Source organism: Pyrus communis, chromosome 14 (assembly GCF_963583255.1).
Source record: "Pyrus communis chromosome 14, drPyrComm1.1, whole genome shotgun sequence".
In the NCBI taxonomy this organism is placed as follows: domain Eukaryota; kingdom Viridiplantae; phylum Streptophyta; class Magnoliopsida; order Rosales; family Rosaceae; genus Pyrus; species Pyrus communis.
This window is the reverse complement of record NC_084816.1, coordinates 6,545,664-6,567,059: the sequence shown is the minus strand read 5'-3', so window position 1 is coordinate 6,567,059 and position 21,396 is coordinate 6,545,664. Positions and strand designations below refer to the sequence as shown.

Sequence of the window (21,396 nt, the reverse complement as noted above, 5' to 3'; positions counted from 1 at the left end):
GTTATGCATGGTTACTTGCATTTATATATGTGTGTTTATTGGTGCTGCGGACGCACAGGTAAGTGCCAGGTGAGTGGTGATTTATGTTTACATTCAGTAGTGATTTGAGATACATAGATAGCTCATAACCTGCACCCCCGGTGTTAGTGCTCCCGCCCAGAGTTGGGCACAGTCCTTCACGTGATGTTCACCTCCCGCACCACACGCTCAGCTTGGATCCAAGTTAGGTGCACAGTCCTGTCGTATAGACCACTTTAGGTGGTTCCGACTCGTAGGTGACCCGCGACTATTCACCCAGCCTTCACGTGATCGTAGCACTCGAGCGTATATATATTACACCCAGGCCTGTCGTACAGACCACTTTAGGTGGTTCCGACTCGTGTGCAGGTCCAGTTAGTGAGATTTAGATTTGAGCTCTAAATTCAGCCGTACAGGTCACGTTAGGTGACTCCGGCTAACAGTTTATATGATATTGATGTGATGTTACCTGAGCACTTGCATTTCATTTTGAGGTTTTGGCATATTATATTCTTGAGCATTGGTATATATATATCTATATATTCTATTTTCTGGGAGGTATACAGGTTTTACGGCGAGGGGTTAGAACTTATTTATTAAATGGTTTTCGAAAAGCTTTGTTTTTGCCCACTCACGCTTTTGTTTTGCGCCCCTACAGGTTCTAGTTGGCTAACTCGTTTGGTGGCTTCCCTGAGGGTTTTCTCGGCATATCTGACAGACGATCACCAACGTAGGGCCACCTTCGGGTGTACTTTTGTTGTGTCATTTTCTCCCGGACTGCTTTAGATGCTCTGAACTTAGTGTCGCACTTACGCTTGCACATGTTTTTATTACTTTATGTAAGCTAGTTTTATTTATCCGTACTATTTATATTACTATTATATTTGCTTCCGCACAGTGCACATGGTTACGTCACTTCCACGTGACGGCCAGCATGCCCTGATCTCGATCGGGGTGTGTCACTATGTGCAATAATTATTTGTTCATTATAATTAAGGTAAGTAATAAATATTTATTGATTTGATTTGAATATTGAGGCACAAGTTGTAAATATTTTGTAATAATAGGTCAATTATTTTTCTATTTGGCAGACTTTTACAAATTTGGATTTTATTTGGATGTTTAGAATTAGGTGGGTTTTTATCTAGAAAATAAGAGTTGCAAGGGTCAATATCTAAGGAACCCCAAATGATATTATTTACGCTAAATGGCAGGGGATGGGTTAAGCCTCACAATGAGCTACCAATGTGATTCAAATTCGTATTTTGCGAGAATCGAACCTAAGGCCTCACTTATTAATGGAGAGGAATACCACTGAACTGTAGCACTAAGTAGCTATAAAGGGTTATTAATGTTTTTTTTTTTTTTAACAAACAATATTATTTACACTAAGGGGTGAGGGAGTGGGCTAAGCCTCACACCTAATTAGCTATAATAATGTGGTTCAAATTCACTTTGACGAAAATTGAACCTAAAACCTCTCACTTACAAGTAAAAATATATATTACTAGCCCGTAATATTAAGCGTCTAAAGGTTATTAATGGTTAAGAATAGTTAACACGGGAATAAAAAAACAATTGGGTCCATAGCTCAGTGGTAGAGCATTTGACTGCAGATCAAGAGGTCACCGGTTCGAACCCGGTTGGGCCCTCATGTATTTTAATGTTGTTCTTATTTTTGCTGCTATTTACAGATAAATGCCCCCAATTTGATAATATGGAGTGGATTTTTTGACAATAAAAGAAAATTCTTTTTGGATGAAATTTGCAAAGCATGATAAAATCACATGAAATGTGCAAACCCTCTCTACCTAATACTTTGTCACATGAAAATATTGTTTACCTACTTATCACATTTATCTTACAACATTGAAAATGCATAATTTTTTTTTTCCGATTTTAGTTGTGTAAAAGATTTATAAAGATCCAATATTATTCAAAGTAACTATTCTATTTTAGTCACACATCCATTCTTATTTTTGGTCATCAGATTAAATGTATTGAACGAAAACAATAGCAGAGATCAAACATGATTGTGTGTGATGCTCAAAATGGTGTGTGTGACATCCCACATCACCCAGGAGAGTGATTCTTATATGTATATTCCCATCTCAATCTAGCACGAGGTCTTTTGGGAGCTCACTGGCTTTGGGTTCCGTAGGAACTCCGAAGTTAAGCGAGAAGGGGGCTAGAGCAATCCCATGATGGGTGACCCACTGGGAAGTTGCTCGTGAGTTCTCAAAAACAAAACCATGAGGGAAAGGTAAGCCCAAAGCGGACAATATCGTGCTACGGTGGTGGAGCGGGACCGGGAAGTGATCTGCCCCGGGCCGAGATGTGACAATTTGGTATCAAAGCCTAACCCTGGCCGTGGTGTGCCGACGAGGACGTCGGGCCCCTAAGGGCGGTGGATTGTGACATCCCACATCACCTAGGGGAGTGATCCTTATATGTATATTCTCATCTCTACCTAGCACGAGGCCTTTTGGGAGCTCACTGGCTTTGGGTTCCGTAGGAACTTCGAAGTTAAGCGAGAAAGGGGTTAGAGCAATCCCATGATGGGTGACCCATTGGGAAGTTGCTCGTGAGTTCCTAAAAACAAAACCGTTAGGGAATGGTAAGTCCAAAGCGGACAATATTGTGCTACAGTGGTGGAGCAGGCCCGGGAAGTGATCTGTCCCGAGCCGGGATGTGACATGTGTGTTTATCATTTGTCATTTACTAAATAGATATAAATCTTTTAAGTATGTATGTAAATGCACTCTTGAATGTAATCGTGTTTGCTTTAGTTGCTAGTTGAGATTTATAGATAAAATATTGGAGGAAACTAATCAGGGTTTTTAGACCTTGAAACAAACCAGTTGGAACCACTGAACTTGATCACTCAGGTTATTTGTTACATGATGCTACTTTTCATCGATCTACTTGTAATATCACGTATTAAAAAAAAATGATTATATAAATGTGTATGTGGGTAATTATTTTTATATAATGATTTTATTAGATTTTTTTTTTTTACAAGAATTTAGTTTCGATATGTAAATTGTCTCAACATAAAATCATTTTTGCTACAAAATTATATCAAAAAACTAGCTAGTATTATTTCATGTTCATATGTAATTAGAGATGTTTTTAGTTTGAATTGGAGAAAGGTGATTATATGAGATTGGCTCGATAATTTTACCAAATAAGGGTGTATTAACAAGTTCATCATTATGAGTTAATGATTGGTGATTATTCACTATCTAAAATGAAGTGGTGGGAGTCTTAGCATTGTATACGTTGGTATCTTGCAGGTGGCAACATCTTGAGGTTATTAGGAGTGCGCAAGTGAAGACATGTGTAATATCCAGAAATAGCAACAAGAGGTATGATTCCATTCCATATAAATTAATGAAGGAGAAGAGCTGAAAGGAAGGGAAGAACACACAGAAAAAGGAAAAACCTCCTCTCCCTTACAGACCATTCTTCTCACTCACCAGTTATTTTACCTTATGTAAAGTCTCTAAACCACCTTCACAATATTTTGTAAATCTCTTGTACATAATGAAATCCAAATGCATGTGCAAATCGATTTACCGAACTGCAAATGATAGGAAGAAGATAGCATTAGAAAGCAAAGGAAACAAAAAATGGATGCTCTTGGTCATCATCACGTCAAGCTCACCATGGCCAACCCAAATCCTTATCTCTTTATCATCAACTTAGTCTCGTCTTTCACATATCAAATTTCTACAAATCAAAACCACGACCTCACATATCGTCATAAAATACTATCCTACATATTTATCACCACCAAAGCTGCATTGCCAGCAAGAAGTTCGATGTATCAGGGACGCCAACCTGCAACGACAACGTGGCCTTTGGCCAGTCAACCTCACCAATGGGAGTCATGGCAGACGAACACGATGTCGTGATTAAGACTCGTACAACCAAGAAAGCTATATTCTACCAGAATTGCTCTATGAATTCCAAATGGGGTTATGTATGAATATCACCTAGAGAGAGATGGAGTAAAATGGTAAAGTAATATTTCTCAATTATATTATTGTGTGTGTTATCAATACTTTATTATTGATAATATAATACAATTTTGGCTACTAACTATTTTGATTAGTTTTGCAGATTGTATGATTATTATAGAGTAGGCGATAATTGATAACCATATTACTTTGCATATACATAAGCATTCATGCAAAGTAAGAAAAAGAGTTGTGTTGCTGTAAACACAAATTTTCTATAGCAAATAACATAAGAACACGTGTATAAAGTAAATTTGTATTAATGAATTAGTAGGGTTAACAATCTCTGTTTACAAGTTTCCTCTGATTCGATCTGCGAAAGATGTGTAAATGTGTATGTTGTTGATCCAAGGGCCGTGATGCCGATGACTTGGTCTTGAATGAACGGTTGCCGAGAGGTTTTGGCTCTAGGCGATTTGAAGGATCGACACGGGTAGTAGTGCTTGATCATTCTTTGAAGGTTTGGTGAATAACGCAGAGAACTTTCTGAATTCTTTTGAGTATTTGGGGCTTTTGGTGCTTGAACTTTGGCAACATCTGGGTGCTAGAATGATTTTTGGATCCTTTTCTTTGTCTTGGAGCTTCAATATTTCTAGACTCTCTAAGCCTTGACTACAAATGGATTTGGCCTTGATTGTGGGCTTGATTAATTGACGAAAAAACCAAGACTCGATTTGTGGGCCGGTTCGTGATTTGACTCCATCAATTAATATTTGATTTAATTAAATTAAAATCAAATTAATTAATTAATTCCTTTCAGCCAAGTGTTGACACATATCTCTCTTGATGACTCGTCTGATTTTGATGAGTCACATCCATGTGTACAATTTGTGAGACACATGGCATATGCCACTTATGCCTTGACATGTCAAAACTTCAATGTGTTGATGAACATTTATTTTCTTGAAATTTTGATGTCTACAGTTGTGTCAAGTGCTCACTTGCGTTAAGTGTTTGACTTATGAAGATATTCAAGGGCTGGAGAATGCCTTGAATATAAAATAATGAAATCTTGTATATGTCAGGCGTCAGGGGAAAAACTTAATACACAATTGGGCGTTGGTGGAAGTGCCTTTATAATAAAGTGGAAATTGAGAATTTAATTCTGAAAAATTGGTCTCAATGGGTGAACGGGAGTTAACTTATATTTTAAGGTATTCATAGTCAAGTGCTATAAGCATGATATGGGACGTGCAGGCTTGGGTGCCTTAGGTATGTGTTAGCGGAATTAGAAGGGAGTGAGTCCATGCATCTCATTTGCAATCTATACTTTATGCATTTGAAAGAATTGTTACAATTTAATTATTATTTAGTTGGTAGTTTTGGTTGTAAAGTAACTTGTGCACTAATTTTTATTCTGATCTGCATTCGATAAATTTTGTGTTGTAAACTCAAGTGCAAATTTAGTTACAAATTTTAAGTAATATTTTCTTTCATCATGCCTTGATTATAGAATTTATTTTCATAGCTAAGATATGAGTCACACCCCATCTCGTGCATAGTTCTTATTCGTGGATTGAGGCGTGACACTACCGTTGTTGTTATGCAATACTCACCTCGACAAGGCCAGAATTATGCTGTCAAAAGTTGTTACGCAATACAACTTTTTCAGTCTCTCTCTACTTTCAGCACAAATTGTGAAACGATTGAACATAATTTCTTGTTAGGAGAAATCCATTATGGAGATTTTGGTTTTGATTTTCTATCAATTCCTTTTTTAACTTCTACATTATTTCTCTTAATTTTGTCTGTTGATTTTCGTTTGTTTTATTCAATCCAATTAAAAACATTTCCAATTTTGAGAATAAAAGAAAATAGTCTCTAACAAAAAGCAAAAAAAGAAAAATGTGGCAATCATCCACCATTCAAACGAAAATTTGAAAGTTGTAAATGTAGTCTTAAAACTTTCATAAGAGGAAAAGGCTTGTAGATGAGATAGTTAAAAGTGTTCATCTTTACCTTCAAAGTCTCGAGTTCAATTTTCAACCCCTCGTTTTCGCTCGCATATAAAACGTGATTGTACATGTTGGATAAGAAAATGCTTATTTTTTGCAATGCTCTTGAGTCTTGATAACTCGTATATAATCATTTTCTCTTCTAGAACTCAAATTTGACAAGGTGGAACAAAAACCAATTTCTAGAGGGTTAAGTGGGAAGTTTGATTTCTAGGAAGAAAGTGAGTCCAGAATCGAGCTCCAAGGGCATTGCAAAAAAAAAAAATCCATAAAAATTTAGAGAATGTCAGTTTTGTGGGGTTCAAACTTAAGTGGCAAAAAATTTGAATCCTAAAGAAAAAGGAGATCAGAATCGGTCATGCAGAGGCATTGCAAATGTTAACGCCAAGTGACAAACAAGGAACCAAAAACAATAGTGAACCAGGGGTCTTTAGTGGCGAAATTTGAATCCCAAAAAAAAAAAAAAAAAAAAAAAAAAAAAAAAGTTAGAGTTGAGTTGCAGGAGGCATTGCATGCAAGCGCCAAGGGCAAAACAAAAAACGAAAAAATAATAGTGGCTTCGCCCGGGTTCGAACCGGAGACCTTCAGTGTGTTAGACTGACGTGATAACCAACTACACCACGAAACCTTGACGGTCAGATTTTGCTTCTTTATATATATATATATATATTAAAACCACATAACCTCAATCCCCCTCTCATCAACTTCGGCCCCTCACTTCAAACTACCACCTCCACTAGAAAACCCTAACTCTCTCTCTCTCTCTCTCTCTCTCTCTCTCGCTCCTAGGGTTTCGTTTCTTGCTCTAGTCAAACAAGATGCAGGACCCTCTAAGCATGTCCCTGGACGACCTCATCAAGACCAGCAAGAAATCCGGATCCGGTAACACCCGAGGTCGCGGCGGCCGGGGGCCTTCCGGACCCGGACCAGCCCGCCGCTTGCCCAATCGAGGCGCCAATCGCGCGGCACCGTACGTGGCTGCGGCCAAGGTAGAAGCAAATCTCTGGCTTTGGCTCTGATCTGATCTTATCTTCTCCAATTGAAATAGAATTGAGTTAATAATAAATTTTGGGGATTTAGGCGCCGGAGACTGCGTGGCAACACGACATGTATGGGGATCTTGGGGCTGCGGCGTACGCGGCTCCAGCTGGAAGAGCCTCGGCTATCGAAACCGGAACCAAGCTCTACATCTCCAATCTCGATTATGGCGTTTCCAACGAGGACATTAAGGTAGAGTTCGCTGTTATTTCAAAATTCTAATGAAAATTTGGATCTGTTTCTTTAGAAGCTGATTTCGATTTGTGATTTGTGAATCCATCAAAATTGGGGGTTTTTTAGTTATCGTATAGATTGTATTTGGATGTTGGATTTGAACCTAAAATTGTTCGAATTTAAATTCTTATTGTAATAGGTTTGAATTTGAATTCACATGCATGTAGTTTTGGTGGTTCAAGAATCGGTTTTTTAAGTCTGCGCGACTTGGAAAATCCCTTTATTGCCTTCTTTCAACAGTCTAAGCAAACAACTAAGAATTCGAATCCGCATATTCGTTGTTTTATCTTTTGGACTGAGTCAAAAGTTTCCTTTTGCTGCTACGATCCTCATTTGTACTGTTGCATTGTTTGGTATTTATTAGTGGGTTTCTGGTTACAAATTTGATGGATTCAATTGGAGTTTGAGTTTTATTACATTTTACAGTTTGGATTTCCTAAAGTCGAATTGTTATGTACAGGAATTGTTTTCTGAGGTTGGTGACCTGAAACGTTATGGAGTACATTATGACAGAAGTGGGAGATCAAAGGTATCTTGTGAAGTTTCGTATTATTGGTCCTTCTGGAGGATTTTTTGTGTCCTGCTGTAGTTTAAAACAAAAACCCTTTTCCATAGGGAACGGCAGACGTAGTTTTCTCACGACGAACGGATGCTGCGGCGGCTGTTAAAAGATACAACAATGTTCAACTTGATGGGAAGCCGATGAAGATTGAGATTGTAGGAACGAACATTGGGACACCTGGCGCCCCACCTGCGTTCCTGCCTGCTCCTAATTTAGCTTTTGGAAATCGGAATGGACCACCCATGGGGTATGTTGTGTACCATACTTTTTACTAAAGAATTAGCTCTCAATGATGTTTGCACTTATGTATAATTTGTTTTTTAGTAAATGTCTACTCTCTATGACTTAAGGGATAAGAGGTTATTTGCTTTGTGATTGGTATAATAAGAAGCTCTTGGCAAATGTTTGGAATAAGAATGCATCAAGGCGCAAGTTTTGATTTTACATATGCCGGATGCTGTTGGCCTATTTAAGACCTTGCATTATTGGCTTTGGTCTATTATGGCTGTTTTGCAGGCCATATGTAGGGTCTCTGTGGTCGTATTGTAGTGGGAAGTTCTAGAATTTGTGGTCTTTAATATCCTTAATAAAGTTGTAGTTGAGAATTAGTGACTTCGATACTTATTTATTTAGATTAGAATGCATTTGTATGATACTTCAACTGATGTTCCATCATGCCTCGGTTACCCCTTCAAATATAGATGATGTTTTGTCTTGTACTTGTGTTTGAGTCATGAGATGTAGTAGTTGGGAAGACTGAACATATATTATTGTTGGATGTGTGAACGTATTATCTGTGCCACATATTAATTTATCTGAAGTCCTGATTGTGTATTTGTTGTGGTTGTTGAGCAGTGGACAAAGTAGGGGTGGTGCATTTGGACGTATACGTGGCGGTGGAGGTGGCAGTGGTGGTGGTGGTGGTGGCCGCGGTGGCCGTGGTCCTAGAAGGGGCGGTGGTGGACGTGGAAGTGGAAGTGGAAGAGGCCGTGGTGAAAAGGACCAAAAGGTTTCTGCTGAAGATCTTGATGCCGAGCTAGAGAAGTACCATGCAGCAGCAGAATCAATGCAAGAGTAAATTGAAATCAGCTGTGTGAAGCGTCAGCTATATTACATCTTTTATGGCTCATTAGGTCCTTGGTGATTTGACAACCTCATCTATTTTCTGTATTTCTATTGAAGCCGAAATTCATAGAGAGAGAAAAATCATGCTTAGGAACAACTCTTAGAATCTTGCTTACGGATGTTGGGTGCTTATTATGTTTGTTTAAACATGGGTATGAAATATGTGAGTTAATGGACAGTTTCAGTACTTGAACTGAATTCCTACTTCATTAGCTTCTTCGATCCCCTTTTATACATTCAACAAGTTGGTGGGATCGGGAAGCTTCTCTCTCTGCATCTCCACACGCAAAGACAAAACTGGCTGCAGAACGTGTGAAAGGATTGAGCCTTAGAGAATTCACACACTGCTGCAATGTGTTTGGTTGGTTCTACTGCATGTAAAGTGGCGTACTTCACATGAGGTAGATATCTCTGTTTTCCTTGGCTTTGAAGTCTTGTTAACTATTTAAGTTATGTCCTTTGTATTTGGTGCAGTTGAGCTGGTTATTTCCTGCTATTTTATGGTAGCTTTCTCTAATATCCTGCCCCAGAAAATGATAGTTTCCATGTTTAACTGGCATTGATCCTGACATTATGCGTATAGAGAAATTGTATGGACTAAACAAATAGCCGGTTCTACATGTAGAATTGGGTTACAGAAGTCACACCGATGATATTCAGAGATCTGCAGCCCCTTCAGGCTTCCTAGTCCTGGAAGGAGTTCCAGGTATGGCTGTCTTTTGACCGTCTTTATTCGGGGACTCGGTAAAGACAGTGGGGGTGATTGTTAATTCTGATTGTATTCTGTGTCTGCTGCTTTGATTGTGAGCATCATTGTGTTGCCTAGATCAGTAGATTGCATTGGAGCATGCATGAATCAGGTTCTATCATTCCATGGTTGGGGTTCCATATGCACTAAGGAATATGATTGGTTTTCCGTCCAAGCGACCGGTTTAACCTAGTCGAATTTTGAAATAGGAATTCTTATTTTCTGCTATGATTTTCCTTTTCGTGTTTGGTTCATGAATTCTAAAAGTAGCTCTCTGCATGCCATGTGAACTTTGTTAATCTTTATAAGTTTTGATGTCGGAATTCATATAGGTATGTTCGATTCATTTTTGTCTCGATAGTCGAGTAGAATTAGGATGCTAGATAGCGAAAGAGAAATGGCGAGAGACGGGGTTCATGCGCCGAAAAAAATCCCGGTTTCCAAATTTAACGCATCACTTTCCTATGTTGTGTACTCTTATCTATCTCTTTTACCATGTGATTATTTATGTGATCACAAAGGGAGTATGCAGCAAGAGACGAGTTTGTCTATCTCGTATTAGAGGAAAAACCCTAGGGAGACAAAACTTTTCCAATATCTAGCCGTGCAGCCCAGTCTTGTGTGTCCGAGTTGGGAAAACGCAGCTAATTCTGCTAGGGGTGGCCAAGAGCCGGTTTGGCCGGTTCCACTCCGAAATCACCGAGTGAACCGCCAACTTGATCAGTATGCCACATTTGATAACGTGGCCTTTCTTTTTTATTTTTTGAGCAAACGATATTATCTACATTAAGGGAGAGAATGAATTTAAGTGGTTCAAATTTGCCTTTGACGAAAATAGAATTTAAGACCTCTTATTACAAATGAAAAAGAATTCGAACGCAGGGCCGCATTATTCTTTTCTGATTTGATTTCCTGTTTAGAAACCTATTGCCGCGACATTTAAGTAGCGCCATAAACTGTGATACAACTCGTCGTTTTCCACCGGTTTTGTGAAGTTGTACAGAAGCTCTTAACGTTATCTTCTCTTATGGATCGTTTATATAGTTCGGCTAGTTTCAAGGGAAAGCTCACACTGAATAGAATCTGGCAAGGAAAAGCAGATCAAAAGGCAAACAAATACTCCAAATGTGGAACAAACATTCAACCAAACCGAGATATTGTTTGCAATCTAATTTGGAAGAAACAAATTTCAATTCCGCCGAAGGGAACAAAATCACATACACAATGCACGACAAACAACTTTGAGCCTGGGTTCCTACTTCCTAGGGGTTCGGTTTTACCTTCACAGGAAGCTACATCCTTCGAAATTCGCATCATCTAAAACTTTGGCCTTCTCAGCTTCTCCAAACATGAAAAGATTAATCCCAACAGAGAGTACAATACTGCCTTCACGCAATCCATTACGAAATTCCAACAAGAAACGGGCCAGTACCATGGATATAGCAATCGGAAGAACAGGCTTATAAGATGCCGAGGATATCTGCCAACCTGCACCATGGAATAAAAGTTAAATGTCCTGCACCTGCTAAACAAAAGGAGTTAGAAGTTATCTAATCACGGGTCTCTGGAAAACACTGGTAAGTCCTTGCAGACGATCCATCTGAAGCCACAACTACTGTGGATGACTTCTAAAAGCATCATGTAAGGTCCTATAAGTTTATTCCATCAGAATTACGGTCAGCAAATTAACAATAAAGATCTCCACTTTGCTCACATCCAACCGGAGATGGAACGATTGGCAACAAATTACTTGATTTAGATACTAACAAAAGCAGCAACTAATGGTGTTCCAAGCTTTTCTTTCTGTTACATGCATGGGTAGGATTCCGTCTCTCTTTAAAAGTTGTTTCTTCCAGCTTTGGTTGGGGGTTAGCAGCATAAAGATGGAGATTACTAATATAATCTGTATCATATTTAACAGCACATTATTCGGGATAACAAAGATGATAACAATATACGATTGTGGTAAGACTGCAGTAAAATATCAAGTTTTAACAGAAAACTGTTAAAGGGAATAATATACTCACGGGAAAAAGCAAATCTAATGCATCCCATGCCGCATGACGAACAGCTCTTGTGGGGTACATTGGACCTCCAGGAGAAGTGAAGCTATACAAACACGCCTTTAACCTCGTACTTGTGGCCATTCTCAGCTCCATTCCTGTTAGATTAAAAATACATTAACCAGAATACAATGCGACTAAACTATAATACCAGGTTCACATGATTCCTTAAATCTTAAACCCGAAAAAATGGTTAGAATATTACCCTGGAGAAGTTTTATGTGCAAAAGGTAATGCAGCAATACTGGTTCCACCTTCAGTTTTTGAAGCTGACCAGTAAAGATATACGAACTTCATATTAAATTGTTAATTTATGAATATCACTGCAATGTGGGAACGAAACTACACATAAGTTCTACTGCGTTGAGTGTTTTGAAATTTACCTGATCTGCAAGTTCAATAACAAAGAAGTCTGCTGAACTACCAACCAGAAAAGCGTTGGGAAAAAGAGGAAATGCCCTTAAGAAGCTGTCGAGCTTGTCAACTGCATGAATCAACACATTACTGGAGAATTTATAAATTCTTGATTCAGGGGCAGAAGATGCATTACCAGAAAACCCACCTGAGTTATAAAAAAATATAAACCTCGAGAGTAAAAGAAATAGATCTCGCTGGACCTGAGAATTAATGAAGAATTCTAAAGTTAATTTAAAATGCTGCTTCTACATAGATATTGGTTCCTCAATCACTATCATTGTTAGAATGACAGTTATCCACACCAAGAAAAAAAATTTCCTGTAAAACTGAAAACGGAATTTCTGACCTGTACAGGAATTTTATTTAACCGTTTGGGCTCCAAAGCAACATCCTCAAGCAGATACTGAAGTACAAGGTGGGGTGAAACAACACAAAATGTGATGAATATTTCATACAGTTCTTCAACAAAAGCAAATAAATTTCACAGTTAAAGGGGCTCTTACACGAAAGAGGGATTGAAATCGCCTTGCATTTGATTGCGTATCAATCCTGCAAAAATGCATACAGTACATTGATAAGCTTGTTAGAAAAAATGGAACAAAAAGAAGCAAATTAAACCTTGGGTGGGGGAATTCCCGTTCCAAAAAAGGAACAAAAGAACAAAATTCATAATCCAAAGTTGTCCTTTTGTCAGTATATATGGATAGGAGGAGCAGCAGCAGCCAAAAATAAAAATACATCATGTTGAGTAAGAACAATGGGAATGAAGCAGATAGACCATTCAAAATGTCCACAAGAGTTTCTTTGGTAGGATACTATGAAACTGTCACGCAAGGTTCCTTAAAACAAGTTATTTCAATCTCTGCTGCTTTTAAAATCGAAGACGCATAATTTAATTGGACAGAACAAGCAGTACCTACCTAGCACCATGTGATGGAGGAACTGACAACTGAGAATACTAATAACATAATATATAAATAAACATATATAAGGACAAGATACAAGAGATTCATTTTTTCACATAGTATCATCAATCATGGGAGTCCCATTGAAAAGTGAATAAAAGGCACTAAGAATTCAATACGACATCTATAACCACTCGTAAGTCCAATCAACCATTAAAAATCAACAAATTGATACACGCTAATATTCGTACCAGAAAACATTTGTTGCACCTTCAACAAGAGCAGATGAGTAACGAAGAAGTACTTCAGGGTTGTCAAGTTGGACTTCAAACAGCTGGTCAAAAAAAATTATTAAATACTCTCAGCATCACAATGGCGTAATCAAGACAAAAGAGTGAAGAATTAACAATCAACTTTAAGTATGTGAACACAAACTTCATTAATCGAATGTCTGAAAACCAACTGTCACTCATTTTGAACAGAATTTTGAATACGAAGGATGTTGTTAACTTCCAAATCAATTTTGATGAGTTTGACAAATTGTCAAAGCCATTCTACATGCTTGTCCAGTTTAAGAAACATAATTTACGGCCTTTTGGTGCATCCACGTGATATCAGGTGAAAGCTACAAAAACTGCTAGAAGAGATTTTGCATCCTGAATGGCAACTTTTAAAATTGAATGGAAAAGATCAATACACTGGGTGCGAGTTTGCATACCCATTTGTGGAACAACAAGGCAAAAATATGAGATGCAAATGACTGGCTCCATAGTTGGACAATCAAATCAAGGATGCGTTTTCCACTCTCAGGCACCCGAACATAATGATCAGTGAGCACATCGTAAAAGCATAGCTGTCCTTCAATGCCATCTTCAGCAGGAGAAATTGCACCCTCTTCCCTGCTGAGAATCATTTCTGACATGCAATTTTAACTCCAAAAATTAGAACACCAGTCATAAGGATTGCATGCAAAGCCTTACACTTGCAAACAACTTTCCACAACATACGAATTAGACTGCAATAAATCAATGAATACCCAATGCTCCTGTGAGGCACTTTTAGCCGCAAGCGTATGCGGTAGTAAATACTCATTTGACATGTATTACCAAGGTAGTACCGCAACCATATCTTGTAAACGATGAAAATCCAACACCATCAAATGTTCAGTCTCAAAAGTCAAAACTTTACTTTAAAATGCCAACCGATTGCAGCAGTATCAGACTGAAAACAGACAACTCCATGGAGAATTTCGACACACCTTTGGCTCGCTCATCGATCTCCAAAGCAATGTCAGCAAACAACTCCTGCAACAAATTCCGCCGCTGCGACGGAGAAGCCAGCGCCTACAGCACATTAAACACACACAGATCTCTACCAAGTTAGGCCGGAATTTCCCAAGTACTTTTCTTATGATTTAACTCCCAAATCCAAAATTAAATGCTCTCCAAATCCAAACTTTCTATACACAAATGCCAAATCAAACAATTCCATGACAATTACCAATTTACCAGCCAAAATTCAGTTATTTTCCTAGATTTTCTGAGTAACCAAAAGGGAAACAAATAGTTTGACATACCCGCTGGAGCTTCTTCTCGATCTCTTGCGTCAGCGCGTCGAGATACGCAGAACTTCGAGGCGAGGAAAAAGCTTGCGCCATGCTGATACAGAACGAAGAGTAATAGCATTACAGACGAACAGAAAGAGAGGTGCAGAAGTCCGAAACCCAAAATCCTTCCGATCCAAACGCTGCCTTAACCGAAACCGATACGATCTTCGTCTCGGAATTATCGAACGAAGGGACGTGTCAACTCACGTGTGTGTCGACAATAAGAGACCTGGAGAGATACAGTGGAGCTGCTTTTTGGTCTCCCAAATCCCAATGAAAATTAATTAAAAAAAAAGGAACGTAATCTTTTTTGGATTTATTTATTTATTTAAATTTAAAGGGGAGATTGGAAAGTGGGCTGGTGGTGATGTGGCGTGGCGTGGCGGGGAGGCAATGTGGCGGACGGGCGGGCGGAGTGGAAGTGGTTGGCAATGGAGGTCGGGTTGAGTACTGGACTGTACGGATTTACAATACGTTGTACGTATCTAGCTCTCTATTTGGGTACGGAAGTTGGATAATTGAATGGGATTTGACTGAGTCAATTTGGAGAGGAAGTAATTGGCTCACGGGTGGAGTAGGATTGGACCACTTGTAAATAAGCATATATTTTTTATATATAAAAAAAAAAAAAAAAAAAAAAAAAGTTTACGGGAAGAGGAGGCTACGCCATCTCAAGGTTTGGGCATAACACAAGTTTCGTTGAGAACTTTAGAGTACTACCACATGTTTTGTCATTGTTGTGGCAAGGGTAGCCCTACCCAATGGTAGTGCCGTTCACTATAAAAAGTAATTGACATTTGTGAAACTTCACCTGGTTTGCCGTGACCATGACAAATCAGTTAGATTTTTTTTTTTAATACATAGTTCAGTTATTTAATAATTAGAGGACGGGTTAGATTTTTGCCCTCCATGGGTGGAAGTGCTCTTACAGTGGAGTCTTAGCCCTTTTTGGGTTTTTATAGATCATTCACTAATAGGGATTGTTGACAGTGAGACTCGAACTTAAGGTTTAGTTTAGCGTAGAAAACGATCCTTACCAACTCAATTAACCCTTGTTGCATAAATAAGCATATATTGTTAGGACTTGAAGCCCTATTTGTTTTCCTTTATATATTACGAGGTGGGGATTCAAAGTTGGGACCCTCTTCAAATTTTAATAAGAGAAATATCATCAGATGAGTATGTAGTTCGTAGAGCTCTATTTCTTAAACTCATCTCATGTGTTTTGGTTAGGCAATTGGAAGAAGTAAAGAAATTAACATGGCTTTAAAATGTAATGGATTTCATTCATTTGTTTACGCATACGTGAAAGATTGCGAATTGGTGACTAATGAATATGGTCTAGAAGAGCTCCCTCAAATAACACTTAAAATTAAGTAGGTACTAGACTCACATAACACATCCTAACCACAATAAATTGGTAGCTAACAACCATTTGATGTTGAAAACAAATAACGATTCAAATCGTTTTATACGAGCAAGCAACTATGATAAGCGAAATGATGGAGGAAAGTGGGTCCCGCCTCAAGCAACTTCACCATTTAACGGAGGAATTGACAAATAACTGATGGAATGTATGAAATTGTAATAAATTCGTAGACGATGTGTGACATTGACATTTTTTAAAAACAGGATATGAAACTGTGACTGACCCTAATTGAGGCAGTTTTATGTAATTTACTCAAAAAGAATTTATACTTTGCTTAATGCTAAGTAAAAACTACTTTACAAGTGTAATATCTATAGCTACTTAAAAAATCCTGCCTTGTCCCAACACTGTAGATGCAATTTCAATCTTTTTGCTTCCTTTTTTCGTTCCTTTCTTTTATTTGGACCAAAAGAAAGAGAAAAAAAAAAGAATGTCTAATACATATTATTTAGCTTAAATGGAATTTCGAGCGAGTGTGTTTCATTTAAATTTCAATTCTTCTTTTTGTGTTATAATTTTGTTAATTTATTTATATTAAGTACAAATAAGTATTGTAGTCAATTTTAAGATTAAAATCTGTTTGCTTTTTTTCTTGAGGAATCGATGGCCAATTCCCGCCCTAATATCCTACATAACTCATAGTTTTTCTTAACATTTCTCTAAATATACTGAATGTAAAAAAAAATTTACGGTTTTAATTATGTCGGCTTAAAACTAATTTTAATTTACGTTTTTATTTGATTAATTTTTGACCAAGCAAATTATTGGAAATTTTGTCGGTAACTACGAAGACGACAAAGATAAGCATGCCAGTAGGATGATATTGTTGAGTTGCTAACGCAAAAGACCAAAACTAATACTTTCCAACACTTTGCTTAAATCTATAAAATTTATAAATTAAATTTACAAACTAAATAATATATTTGTAATAAAAATAAACATATTTATTAATATTTAAATAATAAATAAATTATTAACTTTCATATTATTTATTTTTTAAAACTGTCTTCAATTTGGTCTTTACCCTTTAACATAAATAAATAATGTCCACGCAAAGTACGTTGCCATTACGCAATTACTCTTCGAGAAAATGCTCCTACTAGGTCATATCTTTCTGAACCAAATAAGAAAACCCTAACCTGTATGATTTTCTCAGCAACCAAACAGATATCAGAGATGAAAATTACCACAAAAACGAAAAAAATTGAGGCAAAGATTCACTAACAAATCAAACTTATATTACTTCAAACAAGGGTCCGAATTACATCAATACTAATTGTTATCGACAGATCTAAAGGCCAGATCTGAAGAACACTAACCCTAATTCCCAAAATAAAGGCCTAAAATTCCAAATTTAACCCCCGAAACCGTAGAGGGTCCTTCCCTGCCTCTTCAGAGCATACACCACGTCCATGGCGGTCACAGTCTTCCTCCTGGCGTGCTCGGTGTAGGTCACGGCGTCACGAATCACGTTCTCCAAAAAGATCTTGAGAACCCCTCTGGTCTCCTCGTAGATCAGACCGCTGATACGCTTCACGCCACCTCTGCGAGCAAGACGGCGAATCGCAGGCTTGGTAATGCCCTGGATGTTGTCCCTCAGCACCTTACGATGTCGTTTCGCTCCTCCCTTGCCCAAGCCCTTGCCTCCCTTTCCGCGGCCTGTCATCTTCTCGGAAAATTTTTGGGCGAAAAAGTATTATTTTTAATTGGGAAGAGAAATTGCAGTTTGATTTGATGGGCAGGCAGATGGAGGGATTTTGTGTATTTATACCGTTGGGGTTAGGGATTTGGAATTTGGAAAGGTTGCCGGTGGTGATATCTGCCGTTCGTTGCGGATGCTTATCGATGGCTGAGAGATTCGATCCACGTCGTGTTGTAAAAGTGGATTTGCGTCGTTGATGGTGTGTGAATCTACGGTTCGGAATTCTACGATTTTTGTGTGGCACGGATTGTGCTTTTTAGTGAGAGTGGCGGTTTTTTGAAAGGCGAGCCCAAAAGCACAGAGGGAGTTGCCGAATTTTGTGTTTGAAATTTGAGGTTTTTTTTCGCATGAAAATTGGGGGGAAAATAGGCGCGCAGCACGTGACAACAGCCTCAGAGTTCTCCCCCCTTTCTATCAAAACTAAAATGAATGGGTATCCAGGAAGAAATTGGGAGACATTCTTTTTATCAAGGGAAAAATCGTTATAAATATATATAGTTCCATATAGAATTCGGAAAAAATAATTTCTTATTGGAAAAGACCTTTTATAAATATTTAAAGATTTCTTTTCTAGTTTCATATAGAGCTTTTGATTGGGATGCTCTAATGAACACGACTTTTATATTGGGGTTGTCGAATATTCAAATTGCTACAATACAAAATTATTCAGCTATTTGTATAAAATCATCGCACATTCAAATAATTAAATATTTGAAAAATTAAAATGCATTACAATTTGTACAATTAAAACCATGAGCAAGAGACAAGATTCCTTCTCTCGAAACAACATGACACGCATTATAATGATGCACGATCAAGGCTCAAAACTAGGAATTAAACACTACCCCTCTGTGCTACAATGAAACCATGTAACGTATACAATGTGGCATGACTGCAACATATCAAAATTGGCTCATTCATCACAGCCTAAACAAAGAAAATCGACAAAAAGAGAACAACTCGACAGAGGATACCTCCTTAAGGACGTAATTCAATCGATTTTATTCAATTTGTGCCATACGTGCATTCGACTTAGGTATCAGATAGTGGTTAACCGAAACTCTCTACATGAATTGCATCATAGAGTGGTTACGCGCATCTGGCTAGTGAATCGCACGATGGTGATCAGGAGAAGGTTGAAATGCTTCTGTAAGTTTTTTCATTCCCGAAAGGATGAACCACCATGACGAAGCCCCAGTTGATCCCCTTGATAAATATTAAAAAAAAAAAAAAAAAAGCAAACAAACAAACTCTCTACATTTTCACATACTGAGTCCCGCTATTTGGTGATTTTCTCCATTTGGCAAGCATAACAAAAGACAATAGCCACATACGCATCAACATCAACGGTTGGTTTTTCTCTACTCAATGATTAGCTTAACAATTCGGTTTAGGCGGGTTGAAGCCCACTATTTAAGTTGATCCAATTCTTGGAGAAATTTTTGGGAGTGACAAGAACACACACCTCAGCAAGGCAGGTGATGCTCCCAACCTATTAAATTTTGACGGCTAGATTTTGTCATTTGCTCCTTAATCATACCTGGAGAAACTGAAAAGTCAAAAACAAAAAGATGCCTTTTAACTCTGTTGCATCCTCCATTTCTTTGTTTCAATTGAAAAGCTCTTGTGTCGACGGGAACTTTGAGGGAAGTTATACATACTCAATTCCCTCTTTTCTTTCTTTGAAAAATAACAAGAATTCCCTCCATTTCTCTGTTTCTTAAAGTAAAAACCTTAAAAGTTCAAGTTGTTTTCTCACAAACTCAAACCCAGATTCCAATTGAAAAGCTCTTGCGCCGTCGGGCGATCACAACAGGGCTACTCCCAAATTTTTTTGCTTTTCCAGTTTAGGGTTTTTCCAAATTATGGATGGAGACTTAGCCTCATCACAACAGGGCTGCCAGCAATCTGAAGTCCATCTTCTTTCTCATTCTTATCATAAGAAGGAGAGAAAATGGAGGAAAATTGCCTTGCTGGAAAAGGGAAAAGAAAAAAAAGGGGAAAAATAACCCTTCCATTGATGAAGTAATTTATCTTTCCGGGTGATTTGAAAAGTTTTTTTTTTTTTTTTTTTTTGTTTGAATGCTTTGTTTGGGAGTTGTCGTTATCTTGGTCTTTAATTGAGTTTGTGCGAGGCAATGGAGTTCTGAAGCATATATAAATTTGGTTCAAAGAAAACATTGGTTGCCTGCTAAACGATATATGCCATAGAGTTACAGATTATGTAAAATTCCAATATCAAATTTAACCATTTTCAAGTCACATGTATTCTAATGTCAAATTTCAAACTTCCAAGCTACATATTCTAATGCCAAATTATGGAGCTTTAGATTTATGATAACAAGTCTGACATAGTACAACAAGAAAACATTCTCTCATGAACTTGATGTTTGTCAAAACCATTGGAATCTTGATGTGAAGTCTAAAATAATCAAAATTAGGAGTTACAAGCATCTTGATGTTGCTCAAAGCCACAAGTAAAGGCATCTTGCATTGCATAGAATTTAACTTCAACAATGAATTTACACAAATACCTAATTCAAAGCAAAGGGTAGAAGGAAAAACACAATACCTGATTCAAATGTGTCATACAGTTTTGACTTTGGAGCGTATTGGTGAAGGTAGAGTTTGGTGGGGAACATGACCAATTGTAGCTGGGACTTTGAAAGGAAAAAGAAAATTGTAATATATAAATATTGAGAACACCAACACAAATTTCAAACCTATAAACTTGTTTACCTGATTAGATAAAGGCAAACTAGTATGGACATTGATGGTTAACAATCTTGTGGTTGGATAGAGCTACAAACATTGATAAGAGACTAAACATAAATAATTAAATAAAATATACTTAATCAAACATAGAACTAGTTTACCTGATTAGATGAAGAGAAACAAGCAAGTGCATTGGTGGTTAGCACACTCAGTGTTAGACAGAGCTGCAAACATTGATACGATATGGAACATGAATAATCGAACAAAATCTATAAAATCTTGCTCAAAATATAAACTAGTTTACCAGATTAGGTGAAGGGAAACAAGCTCATAGTTGGCATAAAATGTTCATAGTTGGCATAAAGTGTTGGATGGGAATTGGTAGTTGGCATGCTCATAGTTGGATAGAACTACAAAAAATTGATCGATATCGTATATCGAATATGAGATGTTGAAAGTTGAGGCGTTGAATTTGACAACATAAAATGTTCTGTGACCCTCCTCATTAAGTTCAAAGGTTTGGAGGGTTCCATCACTTCCAATTTCCCGCATTTTTATCGCCAAACTGCCAACAAACTCATACTCAAGAGATTTATAAATTTTTCTCGTGTAGACACTTGCAGCATGTTTAAGAATAGCCTCTTGAACTTAGGGATTCCATAAAGTGTTGGTGTATTTCTTGTAGCATTCGTTGATATATGCCATGTGCATAAACGATGGCATGTCCTAGGAAACACCACCATAATGGCATTTACCATAGCTTGACACTGGTCAGTGAAAATGGTTGTAGGCTTTCGATTCCCCATTGATTCTAAGAATGCCTCAAACAACCATTCAAATGTAGCAGCCTTATCATC

At 37.7% G+C, this 21,396-nt stretch overlaps 3 protein-coding genes and 2 non-coding genes across 6 annotated transcripts; 2 read left to right on the top strand and 3 right to left on the bottom strand.

The window, feature by feature from the left end:
- The first annotated feature begins 1,598 nt into the window (after positions 1-1,598).
- TRNAC-GCA (transfer RNA cysteine (anticodon GCA)) lies at positions 1,599-1,670 on the top strand. Its single transcript has one exon. It is a non-coding gene; the product is annotated as a tRNA-Cys (tRNA).
- Positions 1,671-6,549: 4,879 nt separating this feature from the next.
- Positions 6,550-6,623, bottom strand: TRNAV-AAC (transfer RNA valine (anticodon AAC)). Its single transcript has one exon. It is a non-coding gene; the product is annotated as a tRNA-Val (tRNA).
- Positions 6,624-6,730: 107 nt separating this feature from the next.
- LOC137715235 (THO complex subunit 4A-like) lies at positions 6,731-9,163 on the top strand. Of its 2 annotated transcripts, none has more exons than XM_068454487.1 (5): positions 6,731-6,984; positions 7,076-7,225; positions 7,728-7,796; positions 7,883-8,076; positions 8,685-9,163. In XM_068454487.1, the coding sequence occupies exons 1-5, from the start codon at positions 6,814-6,816 to the stop codon at positions 8,905-8,907; spliced, it is 807 nt and encodes a 268-aa protein (XP_068310588.1). In that variant the 5' UTR covers positions 6,731-6,813; the 3' UTR covers positions 8,908-9,163. The 2 variants fall into 2 exon arrangements, with proteins under 2 accessions (XP_068310588.1, XP_068310587.1); XM_068454486.1 differs by having other exon boundaries at positions 8,682-9,163.
- Positions 9,164-10,841: 1,678 nt separating this feature from the next.
- LOC137715234 (uncharacterized) lies at positions 10,842-15,215 on the bottom strand. Its single transcript, XM_068454485.1, has 11 exons — positions 14,664-15,215; positions 14,346-14,430; positions 13,806-14,002; positions 13,339-13,421; positions 12,686-12,731; positions 12,529-12,585; positions 12,328-12,382; positions 12,149-12,249; positions 11,971-12,034; positions 11,730-11,863; positions 10,842-11,190 (listed from the first exon to the last, which is right to left on the bottom strand). The coding sequence occupies exons 1-11, from the start codon at positions 14,742-14,744 to the stop codon at positions 11,020-11,022; spliced, it is 1,074 nt and encodes a 357-aa protein (XP_068310586.1). The 5' UTR covers positions 14,745-15,215; the 3' UTR covers positions 10,842-11,019.
- A 2,123-nt stretch (positions 15,216-17,338) lies between these two features.
- LOC137715194 (histone H4-like) lies at positions 17,339-17,866 on the bottom strand. The gene has a single exon (XM_068454436.1). It carries the CDS (start codon positions 17,786-17,788, stop codon positions 17,477-17,479), a length of 312 nt encoding a protein of 103 aa, XP_068310537.1. The 5' UTR covers positions 17,789-17,866; the 3' UTR covers positions 17,339-17,476.
- Between the last annotated feature and the right edge of the window lie 3,530 nt (positions 17,867-21,396).

What these genes read in the sequence shown, in the direction of transcription:
- LOC137715235 (XM_068454486.1), top strand. Translation starts at nt 6,814, where the DNA reads ATGCAGGACCCTCTAAGCATGTCCCTGGACGACCTCATCAAGACCAGC. An exon ending in CGTACGTGGCTGCGGCCAAG is followed by an intron (nt 6,985 to 7,075) that starts GTAGAAGCAAAT and finishes TTGGGGATTTAG; the next exon opens with GCGCCGGAGACTGCGTGGCA. An exon ending in ACAGAAGTGGGAGATCAAAG is followed by an intron (nt 7,797 to 7,882) that starts GTATCTTGTGAA and finishes CCTTTTCCATAG; the next exon opens with GGAACGGCAGACGTAGTTTT.
- LOC137715234 (XM_068454485.1), bottom strand. Translation starts at nt 14,744, where the DNA reads ATGGCGCAAGCTTTTTCCTCGCCTCGAAGTTCTGCGTATCTCGACGCG. An exon ending in GCACATAAAACTTCTCCAGG is followed by an intron (nt 11,864 to 11,970) that starts GTAATATTCTAA and finishes TTAATCTAACAG; the next exon opens with GAATGGAGCTGAGAATGGCC. An exon ending in CATTAGATTTGCTTTTTCCC is followed by an intron (nt 11,191 to 11,729) that starts GTGAGTATATTA and finishes TCCATGGTGCAG; the next exon opens with GTTGGCAGATATCCTCGGCA.
- LOC137715194 (XM_068454436.1), bottom strand. Translation starts at nt 17,788, where the DNA reads ATGACAGGCCGCGGAAAGGGAGGCAAGGGCTTGGGCAAGGGAGGAGCG.